Source organism: Pieris napi, chromosome 11 (genome assembly GCF_905475465.1).
Source record: "Pieris napi chromosome 11, ilPieNapi1.2, whole genome shotgun sequence".
Classification (NCBI taxonomy): domain Eukaryota; kingdom Metazoa; phylum Arthropoda; class Insecta; order Lepidoptera; family Pieridae; genus Pieris; species Pieris napi.
In genome coordinates, this window is record NC_062244.1 from 133,125 (window position 1) to 155,000 (window position 21,876).

The window sequence follows — 21,876 nt, forward strand, 5'->3', positions numbered from 1 at the left end:
CCATTAGTTAAATTTTTATGATTTTTTTTCTAAAAATTTGAACTTTAAATCACTCTCCTGTAAAGTTTTCTCAATGTCGCTTAGATAATATGTTTGCCTTTCAAGCGTCGATATGTTCATAATATAGATTATTTATCGTGCACCTAATATCGGGCCGATTAAATAGTTATATTTAGTTAAGTATCATTATTGTAAAAGTAATTTAAAAACATTTTGTTTTTTTTTTTTGGGATTCACCGCTGGTCCTCACTTAATTAAGACGTAAACAATAATTTTAAGTTTAGTAAGTAATTGTTTGTTTTTTTCTTTAATTTCCAATAATTGGGATCATGTCGTTGTGAGAAAAGTTAATCACTTTGTTCTCCTACTATAAAAAGGTGCCTATACAGAGCCGTGCCGCCGATGTGTGACAATGAGGGCGCCGCCACCGAAATTACTTATATTAGGTACACATAGGTACACAACAACATATTCTTTGTTTTTTTTATATTATAGGTGAGATAATAAAGAAACTACGTGTAATACGAATCAAGGTTTATTGGTGACTGACTAGTCCATTGAAATGTTACATTTTTTAGGCCTAACCTTGCGTTTTTTAGAGGACGCAATTTTATTTTTTTGATGGGGGGGTCAGTGTAAAGCTAAAACCAAGTTTGTGGGGTCGCCACCCTTGTCCCACGGCCGCCATCTTGGAAAAAGGGGTCCAAAAACCACGTTTTTGGCTATATCTCCTAAACTATCCATCCTACATTTAACTTGTAAAGACACATTTTGTAGCAAATCGCTGTGCCTACAATTATGTTTATGTAACTTTTTATCATAAATCCAAAATTTAAAAAGTTATAAGTAAAAAAAGTGAAAATATTTTCTATTTCTAAAGTTGACTAGGTGCGTCAATGCTCATGACAAGCCGATCAAAACAGCAGTTTTACCTTACTTTTAAGATCTCTCGTTTATTTTAAACAAATTTTCCAAATATATTTTTTTTTATTTTTTTTTTATTCCTACAATTTTACTTATTGGTATTCCTAGTAGGCCTATTCCACAGACAACTTGCTGATATGGTAATCTTCGACATAATTATATTATCAATCAGTTATTAGAATGGTAGCTAGCTATCACTTTTTTATTACTACAAACTTGGAGTTAAGCTTGTATTGACCCCCCCTAAATGTTCCATAAATAAAATTGCGTCCTCTAAAAAACGCAACCCCAAATGTAACTTTTCAATGGACTAGACGCACAGCACACTACATTGGTACATTTAGGTATCTCAATGTGTGCGCACGCACACACGCTCTTCACTTATACACTACATAATCTCCACCCTTATTTGACACAACTGTTACTAAAAAAATAAACTTACATTAACTAATTACTTACTTAGATCTATTACAGGTAAGCCTATCTTATTGTCTAACAATTATATAAACCAACACCATACTTATTACAAATGACTGTAAATTATAAATGACTACTAGTAAATCAAAACTTATAATTAGGTGGATTGTTTAATCGACATTGTCGAATACAACGAGGTTGAACCGGTTCAGGGGTAGGTGTTGAAGCCTGAAAGGTACCCGGGCTCTGGTGCTCCCTACTCTCAAAGAATTCATCCTGCCCACCGCTGTTAGGAGAAACGGAAACTGTCGCGGGCGTCATCGGCGTCACTGGCGTCTCGGGGGTTCTCGGTGAATCGCCCCTTGACCTATTGCTTGGACTGGGTTCTCCAGGCTCCGCGGTTGGCGCTTCATCGTGCCCACTTGGCTGTGTCGGAATAGAAGGGCCGATCAATGAACTCCGTATCCGTCTCTTTAGTTGATGGATGTGTTTATGTGTTACCCTGCCTAAAGCATCTACTATCCTATAATCCGTAATACCTATTAGACCAGTCATTATAGACATTCGAAATCGAAAATTTGATAATAATTCCAAAAGTTTTCAAACTTCGGTCAAGTGAATGGTACATTGGGACGACAATAAATCTCATTTTGCAACCTTGTCCGCAGTCCGGAACATTGTTAAAATTGCAATTAAATTAATTTTGGTCGTGAAAAAAATTCCAAAAGTTCTGCAAACTTGGGGAAGTTTTCGATATAATATTTCATTTCACGTATAAAATTTGCAACCAACCTAAGTGTACGGAACATTTTTTGTTATTTATTTTATTTTCGATATATCTGTCAAATTTGCAGAACTTTTGGAACGTTTTCCTTCAGTTTAATAAAGAAAAACATTAATTTTTAATAACAAAAAATGTTCCGTACACTTAAATTGGTTGCAAATTTGACACGTGATGTAAAATAATATATTTAACACCACTCCAACTTTGCAGAACTTTTGGAATTTTGGTCTCAAGAACTGAGCAAATTATCATTTATTGCATTTTTAACAATGTTCCGGACCGCAGAGCAGGTTGCAAAATTTTATAGTTTGTTTTAATACCACTCCCGACCTTACATCAAAATTTGAAAACTTTTGGAATTATAATGAATTAATTGTCTTGACTGACTGGACTATATCCTTTCCTCTACTGTTCCCGGCACCCATCTTTCTCTTCCCCCGCCTTGACGTAACCAAACCTCTTCCCCCTTGCCTAGCTGACGTGTCCCCTTCGGCCCCTGGTCCCTTTGGCGACTTTGTGCCTTTTTAACCGCGTCCTCCCGGCTCGGTGTGAGTGCATCGAGCTTGGTACGCAGCCTACGACCTACCATCAACACTGCTGGCGTTTCGCCCGTCGTGCAATGTTCCGTGTTCCTATAATATAGTAAATAACTATTTAAGGATAATGTTAAGTCTTTGTTCTCTCTTATGGCTTTTTTAATTACCCTTTTAACAGTACGAACTGCATTCTCTGCCGCCCCATTCGATGCCGGGTGGTATGGCGCTGAAAAAATGTGCTCGATACCGTTAATATTTAAAAATTGTGCAAATTCCTGACTTGTATATGGTGGCCCATTGTCAGAGACGATTTGTTTAGGCAAACCGTATCTTGCGAAGACGTCACTAAGTACTTTAACCGTATAACCCGCTGTATGTATACTTGGCACTTGGCTAACCTCAATCCACTTACTTCTGGCATCTACTATGACGAGGAAAAGTTTCCCTGCTATCGGTCCTAAAAAGTCCATGTGTATACGTGACCAAGGCTTATCCGGCCATGGCCAAGGACACGGCGCATGTCGCGGTAGCATATCCGCCTCCGCTGCGCATACTCCGCACCCCCGGCACATAGCTTCTATGGCCTCGTCCATCCCTGGCCACCACACATAGCTTCTCGCAAAAGATTTGGTTTTTACGATCCCCATATGAGCCTCATGTAACACTGTAAGTACCTTTTCCCTACAAGACTCCGGGATTACCACCCTATGTCCCCATAAGATGCACCCCAGTTCCTCATATAATTCCTGCTTACGATTATAATAAGGTTGTAATGTCTTGATTTCACAATCAGTTGGCCACTCCGTACGTATATACCTGATTATTCTGCCTAACAAGTGGTGAACAAATAAAACCAATCCCAAGGCTGAGACAATTTAATACAAAAACAATTGAGATACTTATACTATTTTTGAATCATAACGATACCGCGATTCAAGGAACCACAGGCGACATCTATTGGTTCAACATAAAACTATAATAATTTAAACATACCGCGATTCAAGGAACCACAGGCGACATCTATTTGTTGAACATATAACTATAATCGTTTAAACATACCGCCCACCATGGACAGAATGTACATCACTTCCGCCCACCGTGAATAAACTGTAAACAAGTAATCGTAGTGGACTGTAATAGAGTTTAAAAAGTTCGTACAAGCCTTTCACAGTAGCTAGAAGCGACAACATACCTATTATACTATACAACAACAGAAAAAATAAAAAATAAAAAACAACAACATCAGATTTACCCAAATATCTTACTTCGTCACAGGCAATACACATAATTTGGTTATAGGACGCTTAACGATAACATCCTTACATTTAAGACTAACAACCCTCGTAATATTGTCCGAACCTGCATGTTTATCCGTTATAATCCCTAATAACCATTTTGCTGGAGGAAGATTATCCTCTCGAACTAAAACAATATCACCAACATTCGGTTCTGGTTTTTGATGTGCCCATTTGTAACGTTGCATGAACTGCGTGAGATATTCATTTGACCACCTACGCCAAAAATGCTGCAGCAACTGTTGCGTTAGCTGCCAGCGCTTTAGTGAAGAAACCGATGAGGTTTCATAATTGCTGTCCGGAACCAAAACCAATGGCTCGCCGACAAGAAAATGTCCTGGGGTAAGAGGTGTAGGATCTTGTGAGTTCACACTTAATTGTGACAATGGTCTGGAATTGAGACAGGCTTCTATTTGGTACAGAAGAGTGCTCATCTCTTCAAAGGTCAACGTCTGAGTACCTATCACTCGTTTTAGGTGGTGTTTGGTGGATTTTATTCCAGCCTCCCATAATCCACCGAAATGTGGAGCATGAGGTGGAATAAAATGCCATGTTGTTCCATTTGTTGCCAAACTCTCAGCAATTTCTATTGCCAATGATGACTTTTCTTGGGACCACAATGTTTTGAGTTCGCGTGCGGCACCTACAAAATTTGTACCATTATCACTGTATAAGTCAGCGCAATGCCCACGTCTGGCCACGAAACGCTTGAATGCGGCCAAAAATCCTTGCGCTGTAAGGTCGCTTGCAACCTCCAAATGTACTGCTCTAGTTGCCATACACACAAACAAACATACATATCCTTTGTATGCTCGATGGCCTCTACCTTTGGATGTTCTTATTAAAATAGGACCCGCATAATCCAGGCCGCTTCGATGAAAAGGACGAATTGGAGTTACACGTGAAGGAGGTAACTGTCCCATAAGTTGGTCTCTTGCCTGTGCAGCGTATCGTACACATCGAACACAATTTCGAACGAATAATTTTGTACGAGTTTTAATATCTAAAATCCAGTATTTGGACCGAATATAGTTTATCATTAATTGCGGCCCGCCATGCAAAGTTTTTTCATGGGCGTCCGCTATGATCAAGTCGGTAAGATGTGATTTTGACGGCAAAATCACTGGATGTTTTTTGTCTATGTTGAAGTCAGCTCTTTCAAGACGACCACCAACTCGCATGATACTTTCACGATCCAGAAAAGGAGTCAATACGGTAAGTTTACTTTTCTTATAAATTGGTTTATTATTTCTTAAATCATTGATTTCCAGAAAAAAGTACTCATTCTGACATGCTTTTATAATAATATGTAATGCTTGATTTAGTTCTTTATTAGTTAACCATATAGGAAAACTCTCTTCAGGTCGCTTTAATTTGTTTATAAACCTTCTACAGTAAGCAAATACTCTCAATGATTTCCTTAAAGTCGAAAAATTTGTCCAAAAAATGTTTTGACTACTATCCACCACATGGCATGCCTTCACACCTTTTTCTTCTAAATTAGTGTCTGGTATGGGTTTCCTTTCGTAATTGATAACTTTATTTTGTAGCCAGGGGGAACCAGTTCTCCACATTTCCATGTTTACTAAAGCTGATGGTGTCACTCCTCGAGAGGCACAATCTGCTGGATTGTCGGTAGATGAAACATGTGACCACTGAGTTGCGTCTAAAATGTCTAAAATCTCCGAAACACGATTAGCAATGAAAGTTTTCCATCGACTGGGATGGCTACTTAACCAAGCTAGCACAACCGTGGAATCAGTCCAAGCGTGAAGTTTATCCTTTGGTACGTGCAGAACTTCTGCAACTTCTTGTAACAACTTGGCCAGTAAAACAGCTCCACACAGTTCGAGCCTTGGAATACTAACTTGTTTGATTGGTGCTACCCTTGTTTTAGACGTTATCAGATGGACATGAACATTTCCAGACCCATCAACTACCCGAACATAAATTACAGCAGCATAAGCTTCATTTGAAGCATCGCTAAACCCATGGAGCTCCCGTGTGACATCTGCTTTAGTACTTATCCAGCGTGGGAGTCGAAATTTGGTAAGTTCCAGGAGTTCCTCACGGTAAGTAATCCAATAATCAAGTAAATTATTTGGTAATTCTTGATCCCATCCGATGCCTGAAAGCCACAATTTTTGTATTAATATTTTTGCTTTCACAATTGCTGGAGCTATCCATCCCATTGGGTCGTATAGCCTTGCAATATCCGATATAACCTTTCTTTTTGTTACAGGTATGCTGATTGGAGGTAGTTGCACGGAGTATTCGAAGTCGTCGTTTCGTCGGTTCCAGGTAAGTCCTAAAATTTTAACTATTTCATTTGATTTCAGTTCTACATTAATATCTAAGTCTAAACCTTCTTTATTTATTTCCTTTAGCAGATTTTCATCATTGCTTGACCACTTTTGGAGTTCGAAGCCGCCTGTCTTTAGTAGGTTGGTAATATCGTTAAATAATTGCTTTCCTTCTGAAACTGATTCACACCCAGTAAGCAAATCATCCATGTAAAAATCCTTTAAGATTTTTTCAGATGCGACGGGATACTCTCCTCCTTCATCGTGTGCTACCTGCTGCAGAGTTCGAACTGCAAGGTAAGGAGCAGACGCAGTACCAAAAGTGACACGTAAAAGGCGAAGATGCTGTAAATCTTCTGTAGTGTCTGTGCGCCACACTAAACGTTGATAGTCTACATCTTCTCTTGTTACCCTCACTTGACGGTACATTTTGATTATGTCGGCAACCAGACAAATAGGATGTAGCCTCCATCTTAAAACAATGTGACGTAAGTCAGGCTGTAGCGCCGGTCCGACCATCAAATCACTATTCAGTGATACACCGTTCTGGTCTCGACAGGATGCATCGAAAACAACTCTGAGTTTAGTCGTCGATTTATCAGCTCTAACGACCGCGTGATGAGGTAAGTAAACCGTTTCTTTTTTGTCAATTTCTTCTATAGGTACTAACTCCATATGTCCCAACTTCAAATACTCTGATATTACATCTGTATATGATTTCTTTAAATCTGGTGATTTCAATAAACGCTTTTCTAACATTAAGAATCGTTTAATTGCTATCTCACGTGAATTACCATATTTGCAGCTCGGATCGACATCTCTGAATGGGAGTTTAACGATATAACTTCCTGATGGATCTCGCTTCGTGGTTTCTTTATAGATGTCTTCACATCTTTGTTCTTCATGAGTGAGGTGAGTTCTTTTAAGGTTAAAGTTATCAGACTCAAGTTCCCAAAATTGTTTAAGGTTAAAATCATCATTGTTAATTTGAGTGTGCATTGTTAATATGTTTTCGCAACCCAAACCATGTTGGTCGTGATAATCGTTCTCAATTTTTCCAGATAAGATCCAACCTAGCCTAGTGTTCTGAGCTATTGGTGTTCCTGGTGGTCCTCTCATTAGACCCTCAGCTATGATTTGACAATAGACATCAGCACCAAGCAACATATCAATATGACTTGGTTTGTTGAAATTTGGATCTGCTAACTTCATCCTTGGTAGATTTGGCCACAGATGGACAACGAATTCCTTTACAGGGAGGAATGAAGTTAGTTTTTTAAGAACATGAGCTGTTACACAAATAGTAAATGATTCATCTTGAATTGATTGCAGATTAATCTGCACTACATATTTGGAATCAAGTGGGGCATTGCCGTCACCTCCAACTCCAGATATGACACTGTTGCTTTTGATTTTCTTTAACCCCAGCAACTGGACTGCAGACTCCGTAATAAATGAAGCCTGTGAGCCCTGATCTAATAAGGCTCGCAGTGTCATACTTGATCCAGAATTATTGTTGGCCCTTACGAGGGCTGTTGCCAATAGAACTTGTTTTCTGGTATTAGTAAAACAAGTGGTAATATTTTCAATGTTGGTCTCGTCTGGTCTCGATGTTGTTGCCGTTGCAACAACATTGATATCTTCTGGTGATTGGTTGTTAGCTGATACATTATCTGTTGATACACTAGCGTTGTAATGCAAAAGTGAATGGTGTTTTCGTTTACAAATCTTACACCTGGTGGGCAAACGACACGCCTCAACCGAATGATTAGCACCTAAACAGTTGAAGCATAAGGCGGAACTTTGAACAAACTCACGACGTGTTTTAAGGTTACCCTTAGCAAATTTCTTACAATTTCCTATTTTATGCGTACTATCTGAACAAAAGACACAATTTGATTTTTCCTTAAAAGTTACATGATGAGATTGAGTGCTTTTGACTGGTTTGTTTATTAAAAATTCAAGTGACCTAAACCTTTGCTCTAAAAATTCAAAAAACTGATTTAATGTTGGCAATTCATCTGTTAAATTACAAATTTTAGTTTCCCATAACTCTCTAGACTTAGTATCTAATTTTGAACTTAAAATATATAAAACAATAACATCCCAATTGTCAGTTACTATTCCTATATTTTTCAATGCATTTAAACATTCATTTGTGGTGTCTAGTAATTCTTTAACAGCATTTGAAGATTCGGAAACAATATTCTTTTGAGAAAAAAATCTTTTTAAAATACTATTTGTAATAAATTTCTTATTATTAAAACGTTGTTCTAACATACTCCAACATAGTTCATAATTTTCACTTGTAACCGGCAAATGTCGTAGTAACTGCTCGGCTTCACCGGTCAGGTAACTTTTTAGGTAATACAACTTATGCACTGCTTGCAACGATTTGTTGCTGTGTATCAATGACTTAAACAGGTCACGAAACGTGGTCCATTGTGAATAGTGGCCAGAAAAAGTAGGTATTGTTATTCTAGGTAATTTTACTTCACTGTTAATGTTGCTTACTACATCACTCGTAACTATAGGGCTATTTTTAAATTTAGTAAGTTTTTCCTTTATATCAATTTTGTATTCACTATATAAATCTTCCGTCTCTCCATATACATCTTTCAAGCTGTACTCCGATTCATCATAATCTTCCTCACCATAGTTACATATTAATTTATTGTGTGTCTCTTCAAATGTTGACCATTGTTTTTCTAATTGTTCCAATCTGGTTTCCAAATAACTTCCTGTAATTCTATCTTTTGGTGTTTTCTTAAAATTTGTATAAGCCCTTTTTAATGTTTTGTTAATATCTTTCTGTACTCTTACAAGTGATTCCATTGTGATTTTTCTAAGTTACACTTGTAAAATTTCCAAGTTCCAAATCGCAAATTTTTCTAAGTGTTTGGTGTACCTAATAATTTCGACTTAGGCAAAATCGGGCATGGATTCCCCGTGGTTAACCACTTTTGCCTTAACTTTTCTAAGTTATTTTACTTGCGTTATTAGACTTCCAATTTGTTAGGCAAAGTTTTAAAGTACTTACAGTTTTAGTCACCTTTACACTTACACACACCACAATCACTTATTTTACACTTTTTATACACTAGGGTTTCCAATCACTGCTGTATCCGGCTACGAATGACCATGAACAAATAAAACCAATCCCAAGGCTGAGACAATTTAATACAAAAACAATTGAGATACTTATACTATTTTTGAATCATAACGATACCGCGATTCAAGGAACCACAGGCGACATCTATTGGTTCAACATAAAACTATAATAATTTAAACATACCGCGATTCAAGGAACCACAGGCGACATCTATTTGTTGAACATATAACTATAATCGTTTAAACAAGTGGTCCCGACCCGTTTGTTTTTTAATTTCATTATAATCTAATAAAACAGCGTTTTGTGCGAAATGCAAAAAAGTTTGCTCCGGTACCTGCCTTGTTTGTTTGTCTACTGCGCTCGCCGCGGGCCAACGTGACAACCCGTCAGCTCCATTCTGTTTTGATGGGATGTATTCTATCGTGTAGGTATATGCGGACAGCTTAATCGCCCACCGCTGCAACCGGCTAGCGGTAATCGATGGAATACCTTGTTTGGGACCGAAAATTGTCACTAAAGGCTTATGGTCGGTGCGTAGCGTAAAGGGTCTCCCATACAGATACTGGTGCAATTTTTCGAAACAGTAAACAATAGCTAAAGCTTCTCGCTCTATTTGTGAGTAATGTTTTTCCGCCGCGGTGAGTGCGCGGGATACATACACTACGAGCCGTTCTCGCCTACCTGAGTCGCCACTACTGCTATCCCCCTCACACCACTGCGTGAGCACGCCGCCTATACCACGAGCGCTTGCGTCACAAGTTAAGAACAATGGTTTATGCGGATCATAGTGGGCCAATACGTCTGCGCTAATTAAAATATTCTTAATGTTTTTGAACGCTTTTTCGCACTCTGCCACTCCGCGCCTGTTTTTAACAGGTTGTACAGTGGGGCGAGTGTAGCGCTCAAATTATTAATGAACTTGGCATAAAAATTAATTGTGCCTAAGAATGCCCTCAGATCCGTTACGTTATTGGGACGGGGAATATTTATTATTCCCGTAATTTTCTCGGGATCGACTCTTATTCCATCTGCCGATATTAAGTATCCTAAATATTTTACCTCACTCATCATAAATGAACATTTACTTTTCTTAAGCCTCATTCCATTATTTAATAAGCGTTGTAACACTCTTTCTAGAATTGCTAAAAATAAAATGTTCTTGTGTATTAGACGTTCCGATGATAACATCATCTAAAAATACCCCTGTGTTGGGAATATCGTTGAAAAGATTTGTCATTATCCGTTGAAAAATACCGGGGCTGGAGGATAACCCGTATACTAATCTTTTGTACTTATATAAACCCTTGTGTGTGTTGATGACTGTTAAGTTATCAGGGTCGTTGAGTTCAATCTGGTTGTAAGCCTGCGATAAATCGATTTCTGAGAAAATCCTAGCACCGTTTAATCTCACCAATAGATCATCGATGCGCGGCAACGGGAACCTATTAACTACCAGAACCGGATTTAGTGCTACTTTATAATCGGCACAGATACGAGTTCATTGTCAGCCTTACGCACAAGAACGAGGGGAGTCGCCCAGTCCGCGCTCTCCACCGGCTCGATGACGCCGGCGCGCAGCATGCCCTCCAGCTCGTCGTCGAGCCGCTCGCGCAGCGCGTAGGGCATCGGCCGCGCGCGGCAGAACACTGGCACCGCCCCCTCGCACACCCGCAGCCTGGCTACCCCTCCCGTGAACCGGCCCAATCCCTCCGAAAACAACTCGCTATGCCTGGAAAGTAATTGTGACAAGTTATTCCCATTACTTGAAATTTTCTGCTCTAAACCGGCTGTTATAATATTTTGTTTATACATAGGTACTTTAATTGCCAATTCTGATAACCATTGACGGCCCAAAATCGAAGTTGTACCGCCATTGATTATAAACAACTCCATATTTTTACTTTTGTCCCCCACACTAACTAATGGTTTTTTTACACCTAACGGTTTAATTAAAGAACCATCAATAAATTTAAAAACAAAATTAGTTTTTTCTATAGGTCTGTTCCAAAAGTATTTGTCGTATTTCTCCTTACTTATACAAGACACCAAGGACCCTGTATCAATTTCCATTGATAACGACTTATTATCAATTATCACTACAACACTTACCGGCTTATAACTATTTAAACTTAGCTGATGTAGCTCCTCCACTTGCCAGTTCTCCTCGTCCGAGGTTGATGGAGGTTCATCATCTCCCGACCACTCAGGAAAATCCATCCCCTCCGACGATGCTTCGTCCATGGTTCGTACATGGGCTACCATGTTGCTGTGTATTCCTCCTCGCGATCCTCGTGGCCCCCCATTATTCAATGGGCACACACGACGTAAATGCCCGCGCTGGTTACATCTCCCGCAGATAAAGCGTCGGTGGCGACACTCATCGCTGCCGTGTCCCGCGGCTCCGCACGCATAACAATTGTATCTTGAGTCACCCTGTCCTTTCCGATCCGGCCCCGACGACGCTGCCGGTGCGCATGCGCCCCCTCGCCCCCGGTGGCCCGGTCCGCTCCGCCGCGCGGAGTGCGCGTTCACGGCGTTCAGCGCACTAGCCGCGCTGCCGGTCTCGCTGCCGCCACCCGGGTCGGTCACGCCACCCGTCGTCTTTTTCTGCCGCTTCCATTGCACAGGCTATGGTTACTGCTTTTCCATACACCAGATTCTCTTCCGCGAATAACCTTTGTCTGATTAATTCACACCGCAACCCACAAATCAGCTGATTTCTTAGGTTATCTTCTAAAGCAGTTTTAAATTCGCAATATTTGGCCATTTTCTTCAACTCCGAGAGATATTGCGATATCGACTCACCCGCATTTTGTCGCCTCTGTCGAAAATGATACCTTTGCGATATAAAATATGGTTTCGGTTGAAAATGGTTTTTAATCACGCTTACGACTTCTGTGTAGGTTTTTGAGCTTGGTAAATCTGGACTAGTCAAATTACTTAATAATTCATAAGACTCATCTCCCATAGCCGCGATTAAAGTAGGTAGCCACAAATCTGTTTTCACCTCATTCACTTTGAAGAACATCTCCGCTCTTTCGATATACAAAGTCCAATTTCCAGTCCTTACATTAAATTCCGTCAATTTCCCGATCGGCATTTAATTGTCTAGAAACTATTAACTTTTTACGAAAACCAATCCTCGTCGCCACTGAGATAATAAAGAAACTACGTGTAATACGAATCAAGGTTTATTGGTGACTGACGCACAGCACACTACAATGGTACATTTAGGTATCTCAATTCGTGCGCACGCACACACGCTCTTCACTCATACACTACAATAGGGGGTCCAACGAGCTTGCGGGACGACCAAAAAGGGCAGCCTTCGCAGCCCATAGACACCCATTTTAGTGGGTGCGTTGCCGGCCTTTGAGGGAGGAGTACACTCGCTTTATAAACATTTGGAGGTCGTATCTCTGAGGGAAGACCCCCACCGGGAGTCAATTCCACAGTTCGCTAGTTCGCAAAAGAAAATGCCTTGTTAAACGGACTGTGGATGACCTCCAACCATCAAGATGATGTTGGTGAAATTTAGAGGAGGAGAGAGGAATTTAGAGGCTGTCACAGCCCGTACACACTAGTCGTAAGTCGCATATGACTAAAAGTCGAAAGTCTGATGTGCCTGTTCACACTGCGTCGCGAGTTCGAATTCGCGAGATGGACGCCGACGAAGAACAGAGTGAAATCAAAGACCAAATCCATTCGGTAACTTTTAAGTAAATGCCGATAATATACAACCTCTTTAACGGCTCATATTTCTGTAAATTTAAGTAAAACTATGACTAATTATATATTGAAACGTTCATTATGAATCACACAACATTTAAAAGAAAAAAGAATTAAAATCTATTCGCTAGTTTATGAGTAAATGCCGTTACATAATAATTGTGGTTTTTCATCTGTTGGTCAATGTTCAAATGAAATCAGAACAAATTACTTAGACATAATAATATGTCTTAGTACAACCGTGTAAAATTATAATACAAAATATATATTATTTTATTTGTATCGTATTTTAAAAAAAAATTGAGAAAGCTTAAACCAAATTTGTGCTACTCTCACAGACACTGCACTAGGTCTATAAACATCGCAAATTTTTTTCGCGGCTTGCGTTGCATTTTTACCTTTTTTGTAGTAAAATTTTAAAATGTATCGAATTTCTTCATTCGATTCACTTATCTTGACGGTACGAAAAATAAATAAAAAATCACACATTATCTTAATATGAATTTGGAATTATCTTCTTTAAAATCTCAACTTTCAATGATAACAAAAACAGGCAAATACCAAATAGTAAAGCCAAAGAGATTTTATTATGTACAAGTTCATACAAAGCATAATGCGAAAAGACTTTTTCCCCAACCTAATATAATATTTATGTAAAGAAAACATATTTAATATTTTCCTATACAAACTCTTTTTATATTTTATTTTTCTTCTTGGCCGTCTGATCGATGATGTTTTATTTGTCACTTGACATAATAGATGTAAGATGTTTTAATTTTTTCTTTATATTATTTTATTTTATAAAACCTAGAATATAGGCTTTAAATGTTGTTTCTTTTGTATTCACAGGTGAGTGAAATATTTGTAAATATATATTTTTTATTAAATGTACATTAATAGATATTTCTTTTGTAAATAAATCTTTTGTATTCACAGAGAAACGCAGTTGCGCCTTATTTATCCCCAGTACTCGTATAAGCGATCGATACCATTATAATATAAAATACGACTATATATTATATTAGACGAAGCCAACTGACAGTAGCTAATGTCACTTTGTAAAATAATATTGCCATATTTAAAGTATTAGTGATTAGCTCAGTTCTGGTTAAATCACATGAAAGAACAATGAGTTTGAATAGTTAATCATTTCAAACTATAAAGGAATATTTTTTCTATTTTACAATAAAATTGTATAAAAGTGCTCTGATATAAGTTACTTGCGCAGCATGGGATTATTGTTTTACGTCTGCCCTCATACCAAACTCAAACTCAAAATATCTTTATTCAAGTGGGTAACCAAGTACACTTTTGAATTGTCAAGTTAACCACTGTGTGCTCAATCTCATTGAGTTCGTATGGGCGCTAAAGAATATGTTGCAAGAAATAACAAAACCTTTAAAATCACACTTGAAAAATGGAGTAGCTGCGTGTAGAAGACAAAATGGGTCTCGACCACATGATCGAAAATGTTTCAGACATATTAATAATTAATATCACCGAAAGCGACAGTGATGATTTTTTATCTGATGATGAATAATAACAAAGTATGTAATAAGCGATGTTTTTTTATTTTTATTACTTACCTATAATTGTTATATTTTATACATCTATAGTTTCAACGACATGATGTATTGAAAATAGGACAGTCTTACAAGTTTCCTTTCAATGTTTTCCTTAATGTTTAAAACACTCGGTATTTAGTATATGTAGATACTATTGGAACATAGTCGTCGAAAACTCGTTGATATGTACAAAGCACGACTAAAATTCGAACCCCGTACCCAATATCGGTTCAGCATTTCGGCACACTAAATTTCTAAACTTTTTCGATAATTCACTTTGTTACATCACTATTTTTATTTTATCAAAAACTGACAAATGACAACACGGTAAATGTCAGTTGACTTCATCTAATTAAAAATACGACTATATATATATATTATAGCAATAAGCAAGTCCGTATTTCAATTTCATAACAGTAGATAACATTTAACGATTGGGCCTAAATAATAATAATAAAAGCATCTAATTGGGTTCACTTTAAATTTACCTTGTCCGATATCGTGCTATTGGAACCACTAACCTTGTTTTTCTTAAAGGCACAAGCTGGCTTCAAGACGTTTGTTCATAACTGGACTTTGTAGAATATCCTTTAGGCGCAATCTTAACAGGACTACTAAAAGGTAAAAAATTAAAATAATAACTTAGATTCCAGGTTTTGTTGGCTTAGGTCAGGTAAGGTTAAGCAAAAAATTAATTACTGAAAATGTTTTAATAGACATTTATTATTAATTGATTTCAATCATCCTTAAAGCATCAATAGCACATAGGCTGTAATTTTAATAAGTTATAACACATACAGAGAGTCAGATTAGTTTTTGAAATGATTTATGAACAATTACAGTATCAGTTTTTAAAGCATAGCAACAATTAGAACGTGGATGCTCTTTTGTCTTCAGAAAGTGCTGTAAAAGATCTTAAGATTTGTGAACATGGTTATGATTCAAAGGGCATTTACAATATGATAGAATGATTAAAACGTATACCACTATACAAGGTTTGTCTTATTGTGGATGGTATACCTAGACAATTTCAAACTGACACTGGATAATATTTTTCTTACCTAATTAAGTTTAAGAAAAGTTGGAAATATACTACCTCAAATACAACCAATGTGTTTTTACAACTTTGTAAATTATGTCTTAAGACATGGACCGATTCTCCAGCAGTGTTACCGAGTTAAATCTTACAGACTGGCAAATATAAAAGAAGAAAAAAGCTTTATCTGAGGGGGCTACACCTGTTGTACTTACTGTGAAGGAATCAGGAGAAATAAGATTGCGGTTGTGTGGTGATGGAGTACTGTCAATGAGGCAATAGAAACGGATACATATCTGCTGCCAACTGCAAATGAAGCATTTGCTACAGTAGCAAGGGAGAAATATTTCACAGCACTTGATTTAGATTCCGCATATACAAATGACAGTGACAGAGACAATCTGGGTATTTCTTAAAGATGACTTCATCGTTGGCAGGAATGCTGCAAACGGGGTAGGGTGGCTGTTCTTGCGTCTCATTGTTATAAGTGGGTCCAATGAATCAGAGATTAGATCAGGTAATTAAAGTTTCAGGAAAACAAATTAAAGAACAGAATGAGAGGGGAAACAAAGACCAACAAAAAAATGGACTCTGCTTCAGATAACAGCAATGGTGGAACAAGTGTGTGTGATGAATTGGAAAGGGTAAATAAAGGAAATAAATATGAAAATTTTATAGAAATACCCAACTCAGATTGGTGGGCCGAGAAGTTAAATAATACTTCTATGGGTGAAATATAACAAAATCAGTGTACATTTTAAGAGAATTAACTATATTATATTCTTTGAATTGTTTATTTTTTTATATATTATTTATGTACTTGCTCTATATTTTTTTAGATTATAGTATAGTTTTTATGTTGGAAGTCTTAAATATGTTCTGTATAAATGTAGGTACGCACTCGCTTGATATTTCACTCTATGAATAGATGCTTAAATGTGCACATGCAGTTTTATTTACATTCATAATATATACAAATAATGTTGCAGTTGGCAAACGAGCCGAGCGCAGCACAATATGCCGGAGGCGGCATTGGGTCGCGCCCCGGGCACTCCGGCCACTCCGCCATCTTCCGGAGGCAGCGCTCTTCCTGCCACTGGAGTAGACCGAGTGCTGCGACGCTATGAGAAAATCATCAAAAGTCCAGAGGACAAGAGAGTATACCGGTATGATCTTTCTATACACGTAAATAAATAAAGCGAGCCGAGCGAGATGTCCAGAAATTTATATGAAAACTTACAAAATTAAGCGATGATGTACAATGATTAATTTTTGATTCATTATTATTATGATTAATTTTGGAAAAAAAAGAAATCTTCACCATTAACATACTGCATAAGGGGCCAAAAACTTCAAGAGGTTAAAATCATAAGACATTTGGGTGTCATTATGGATAGTTCACTAAGTTTTATCCTCAAAGCTATCTCCAGAATAATTTCTTTTCTTGGTTTTAGTTTTTAATTTGTGTTGTTTGTTTATATTAACACTGTTTATTGAATTTACTTGTTTTCGCTGGTCGTGTCCACGTGTTATAGGGACGGCACCGCTTTTGATATTTTTGTGTGTATGTCAATTTATATAATAAAAAAAAATTGCAGGGGACTGCAGCTGGGAAACGGCATGAAGGTGTTGTTGGTGAGCGATCCCGACACCGAGAAGGCGGCCGCCGCACTCGACGTCAACGTCGGTACGTATCACGCTCGGCCGCGCCCTCTCGGCCCACTCGTGTGACGAATCGAACTGTTGTGGCAGGGTACCTCAGCGATCCCGAGGAGCTGCCCGGGCTGGCGCACTTCTGCGAACACATGCTGTTTCTGGGCACCGAGAAATATCCCCAGGTGATGCGCCATTTTAATGTCGAACGTTCGCTTTTAAAACCGGGTATTACTTTCCGACTTCTATTCGGTAGGAGAACGAGTACAGCAAATTCCTGTCGGAGCACGGCGGCTCCTCCAACGCGAGCACGTCCGCCGACCACACCACGTTCTACTTCGACGTGCTGCCGTCGCACCTCGGCGCCTCCCTCGACATGTTCGTACCGCTCGGCCGAATCGCCCCTTTCGCCCCCTATCGCCCTCGCTCACCTCGCGCCCTCCTCTCCTCTGCAGCTTCGCGCAGTTCTTCATCGCGCCGCTGTTCACGGAGAGCGCGACGGGCCGCGAGCTGAGCGCCGTCGACTCGGAGCACGAGAAGAACCGCGCGTCGGACGGCTGGCGCCTCGAGCAGCTCAACAAGAGCACGGCGGACCCCGGACATCCGTACCACAAGTTCGGCACCGGTCGGTACCTCGCTTCGCGCTCCCCGCGATCTCGTCCTTCGACTGACGCGCCTCGTCGCCGCAGGTAACCGGGAGACGCTGGAGACGATCCCGCGGCGGAAGGGCGTCGACGTGCGGGCCGAGCTGCTCGCCTTCCACGCGCGGTGGTACTCCGCCGACATCATGGCGCTCGTCGTCGTGGGGAGAGGTGCGTCTTCCGTCGCGCCGTCGACCGACTCTCGACCGACTCTCTCGTTGACCGCTCCTCGATCGCGCCGACAGAGTCGACGGACGAGCTGGAGGCGCTGGTGTCGGAGTTGTTCGGCGCGGTGAAGGCGGGCGGCGCGTCCCCTCCCCGCTGGGACGACTCCCCCTTCCCCCGAGCCTGCCTGCGCAAGCGCGCCTACTGCGAGCCCGTTAAGGACCTGCGTTCGCTGTCCGTCGACTTCCCCCTTCCCGACTTCCGTCGGCACTACAAAAGCGGGGTGAGGCACGGGAGGCGCAGGGCGTTCTTCCCGTTTAATTCGCCGATAGGCGTACGCGTAGGCCAGGCCTAATCTGGAGTTAATTCGTGACGCATAGACGCGTTTCACGTTTTTTTACGGAGGAAATATTACATTAAAAACGCGGAACTCGTGTAACAAACTGTACTAAAGACGCGAGAATACAAATAGTGAATTCCGCTTCTGTGTAATATTTCCTCAGCGGTCGTCCGGTCGGTGCGCGTACGTGTATCGTCAGAGCTAATATCGAATTGACACGATTCGCCCGTCGCAGCCGAGTCAGTACCTGTCGCACCTGCTGGGCCACGAGGGGCCGGGCAGCCTCCTCGCCGCGCTGAAGGCTCGCGGCTGGTGCAACAGCTTGGTGGGCGGCAGCCGCCTGGGCGCCCGCGGCTTCGGCTTCTTCAGCGTGCAAGTGGACCTGACCGAGGAGGGCGTCGAGCACACGGACGACGTCGTGACGCTGCTCTTCGAGGTGACCGCCCGACCCGACCGGCCCGGACCCGCCGGTCGTCGGCCGATCGCGTCTATCGCGTCCGTCTCTGTCCGCAGTACCTGGCGATGCTTCGCGAGGTCGGCGAGCAGCGGTGGGTGTGGGAGGAGCAGCGCGAGCTGTCGGCCTTGGAGTTCCGCTTTCGCGACGCGCTCGAGCCGAGGACGCTGGCCCACGCGCACGCGCATCAGTTGCAGGTGCCTTTCGTTCGTCGCGACGTTCACGTTTGGGATTTCGCTCACGAACGGCCTCGCCCGCCTCGTTTCAGGAGTACCCGACGGAGGAGGTGCTCAGCGCGCAGTACCTGCTGTCGGAGTGGCGGCCGGACCTCATCCGGGAGACGCTCGAGCTGCTCACGCCGGACCGCGTCAGATTGGCCGTCGTCGCCAAGCGAGTGACTTTATCCGATACCGAGTCTAGCGACGAGTTCTAGTCGAGTTTAAAACGTATATTTCACGTCCAATTGCAGACGTTTCGCCGACCGCTGCGTTCTGACGGAGCCCTGGTACGGCACCAAGTATCTGCAGGAGGACATCGACGACGAGACCCTTCAGGTGCGCCCGCGTCTCCGGGTCCGCCCGCGTCGCGCGCGCGTCCGCGTCCGTCAACTGCGATTCCGTTCCAGAAATGGCGGACGGCGCGAGGTGGCGCCGAGCTGCATCTGCCGCCGCCCAACGAGTTCATCCCCCGCAGACTGACGATGATCGAAGACGACGACCCCACGGCCGGCCAGGCGGCGCCGCTCATCGTCAAGGTGAGACCTCGCCGGGACGTCCTCCCGCCTCGAGCTCCGAGCCGCTGACCCGGGCCGGCCGTTCCAGGACACGCCGCTGATGCGCGTGTGGTACAAGCGGGACGACGAGTTCCGACTGCCGAAAGCGTTCATCACCCTGGAGTTCGCCAGTCCGCTGCTGTACTCGTCGCCGACGGCGGCCGGCCTCGCGGCGCTGTGGGCGGCGCTGCTGCGGGACGCGCTGCAGCAGGAGCTGTACGCCGCCGAGCTGGCCTCGCTGCGCTGGGGCGTGGCCAACGCCAAGCGATCGATCAACGTGAGTTTCCGGCCCGCCTTCCGCCCCCTTCCGCCCCCTTCCGCCTCCGACGGCCGATCACGCGTCCGTTCCGCGCAGGTGACGGCGGCGGGCTTCGACGACAGGCTGCCGGCGCTGACGCGGCGGGTGGCGGAGGCGCTGCTGTCGTTCCGCGTCGACCCGCGCCGCTTCGAGATCCTCAAGGAGGCGCACCTGCGAGCCCTCGCCAACTTCGACGCGGAGCAACCCTACCAGGTGGGCCCTCGCCGAGCCTCGCCGGCCTCGGTCGACTCGGACGAGTCTTTTAACGAACCTGTCGTGCGCCCGCAGCACGCCGTGTACGCGCAGGCGCTGTGTCTGTCCGCCGAGGTGTGGACGCGCCGAGACCTGCTGGAGGCCGCGCGGCGTGAGTGTCGCGTCCCGTTCGTCCCCGCGACCCCGTCCCGACCCGAAAGCCTAACGACCCCGTCGCGTCCCCAGGCCTCACGCCGGAGATGCTGGACGACTTCGTGTCGCGCGTGCGCCGCGGCCTCCACCTGGAGGCGCTCGTGATGGGCAACGTGAGCCGGAGCGCCGCCCTGGAGCTCGCCGCGCACCTCGAGGCCACGTGAGGTTCCGTCGCGCCCGTCGATCGCCTCTCCCCCGGTTCCCGGTCTGACCTTTCCGTTCGCAGGTTCCCGGAGGACGCCGTGCCTCTGCTGGCGGCGCAGCTGACGCCGTCGCGCGAGGTGGAGCTCGACGCCGGCTCGTGGCACCTGTGCTCGCGGCCGCACTCCGTGCACCGCTCGTCGTGCGCCGCCGTGTACCTGTCGTGCGGCGGCCGCTCGTCGCGCGCCAACGTGACCCTCGAGCTGCTGGCGCACGTGGTGGGCGAGCCCTGCTTCCACGCGCTGCGCACGCGGGAGCAGCTCGGCTACATCGTGTTCAGCGGCGTCCGGCGCTCGGCGGGCGCGCAGGGGCTGCGCGTGATCGTGCAGGGCGACCGCCACCCGGCCCACCTCGACTCCCGCATCGTCGCCTTCCTGGACTCCGCGAGGGACTACCTCGAGAAGATGAGCGAGGAGGAGTTCCTGAAGCACCGCTCGTCGCTGGCGGCGGAGCGCCTGGAGCGGCCGAAGCGGCTGTCGGAGAAGGCCGGCCGGGTCTGGGGAGAGATCACGTCGCAGGTGACGCGTCTTTTCGGTTCTCGTCTTTCGATTCGCTCCGAGACCTCTCCGCTCAGCCGACGTCGTGTCCCCAGATGTACAACTTCGAGCGAGCGCGCGTGGAGGTGGACGAGCTGAACGCGGTGACCAAGCGGGAGCTGCTCGACTTCTACTCGGTGAGCGTCCTCCTCGCGTCTCCTCCTCCTCCTCGAGGCCGCTCTTGACGCGTCGGTCGGGTGCTTTCAGAGACACGTCCACTCCTCGTCGCCGGAGGCGCGGAAGCTGTCCGTCCACGTGGTGTCCGTGGCGGAAGGCGGGGCCGGACACGCGGACGGCGAAAGCGCGGACGCGGAAGGCGAAGACGCGACTCGAGCGCCCGAGGACGCGCGTAGGCGGGTGAGCTCTCGTTTCCGATTAAGTTGAAGCGGTGAACCGCCGTGATAAACGAGTCGGCCGTTTGCAGCCCGCCCTCATCACGGACCTGGTGGAGTTCAAGAGCCGCCGAGGCCTGGGGCCTCTGCCCGCGCCCTACGCGCCGGTGCCTCGCAAGGGCGCGCACAGCAAGCTCTAGCTCGCTCCTCGCACGTCTCGCACGTCTCGCACGTCTCGCACGTCTCGCACGTAGGTAATCGAGGGACGCCTCGATAAATTATGTCAAATGTAAAAGAAAGACGCGCGATGGAAGTAAAACTTGTGTGGCGTTGACGGCATATTATATCACTGAAATTATTTATTATTAATTTACTTAT

At 43.7% G+C, this 21,876-nt stretch overlaps 1 protein-coding gene across 1 annotated transcript; it reads left to right on the top strand.

The window, feature by feature from the left end:
* Nucleotides 1-14,961: 14,961 nt before the first annotated feature.
* Nucleotides 14,962-21,796, top strand: LOC125053745 (insulin-degrading enzyme). The gene is made up of 21 exons (XM_047655269.1): nt 14,962-15,286; nt 16,691-16,867; nt 17,300-17,388; nt 17,454-17,539; nt 17,611-17,732; nt 17,810-17,979; nt 18,044-18,166; nt 18,241-18,443; nt 18,736-18,936; nt 19,014-19,151; nt 19,223-19,344; nt 19,424-19,508; nt 19,580-19,708; nt 19,776-20,003; nt 20,082-20,237; nt 20,313-20,388; nt 20,463-20,589; nt 20,656-21,148; nt 21,223-21,303; nt 21,374-21,523; nt 21,591-21,796. Exons 2-21 carry the CDS (start codon nt 16,719-16,721, stop codon nt 21,696-21,698), a joined length of 3,036 nt encoding a protein of 1,011 aa, XP_047511225.1. The 5' UTR covers nt 14,962-15,286; nt 16,691-16,718; the 3' UTR covers nt 21,699-21,796.
* The last annotated feature ends 80 nt before the right edge of the window (nt 21,797-21,876 follow it).

Bases quoted from the DNA above. Each gene is read 5' to 3' on its own strand.
- LOC125053745 (XM_047655269.1), top strand. From the start codon at position 16,719: ATGCCGGAGGCGGCATTGGGTCGCGCCCCGGGCACTCCGGCCACTCCG. The intron at 18,167-18,240 runs GTGCGTCTTCCG...TCGCGCCGACAG, and splicing joins GCTCGTCGTCGTGGGGAGAG to AGTCGACGGACGAGCTGGAG. The intron at 19,709-19,775 runs GTGAGACCTCGC...CGGCCGTTCCAG, and splicing joins CGGCGCCGCTCATCGTCAAG to GACACGCCGCTGATGCGCGT.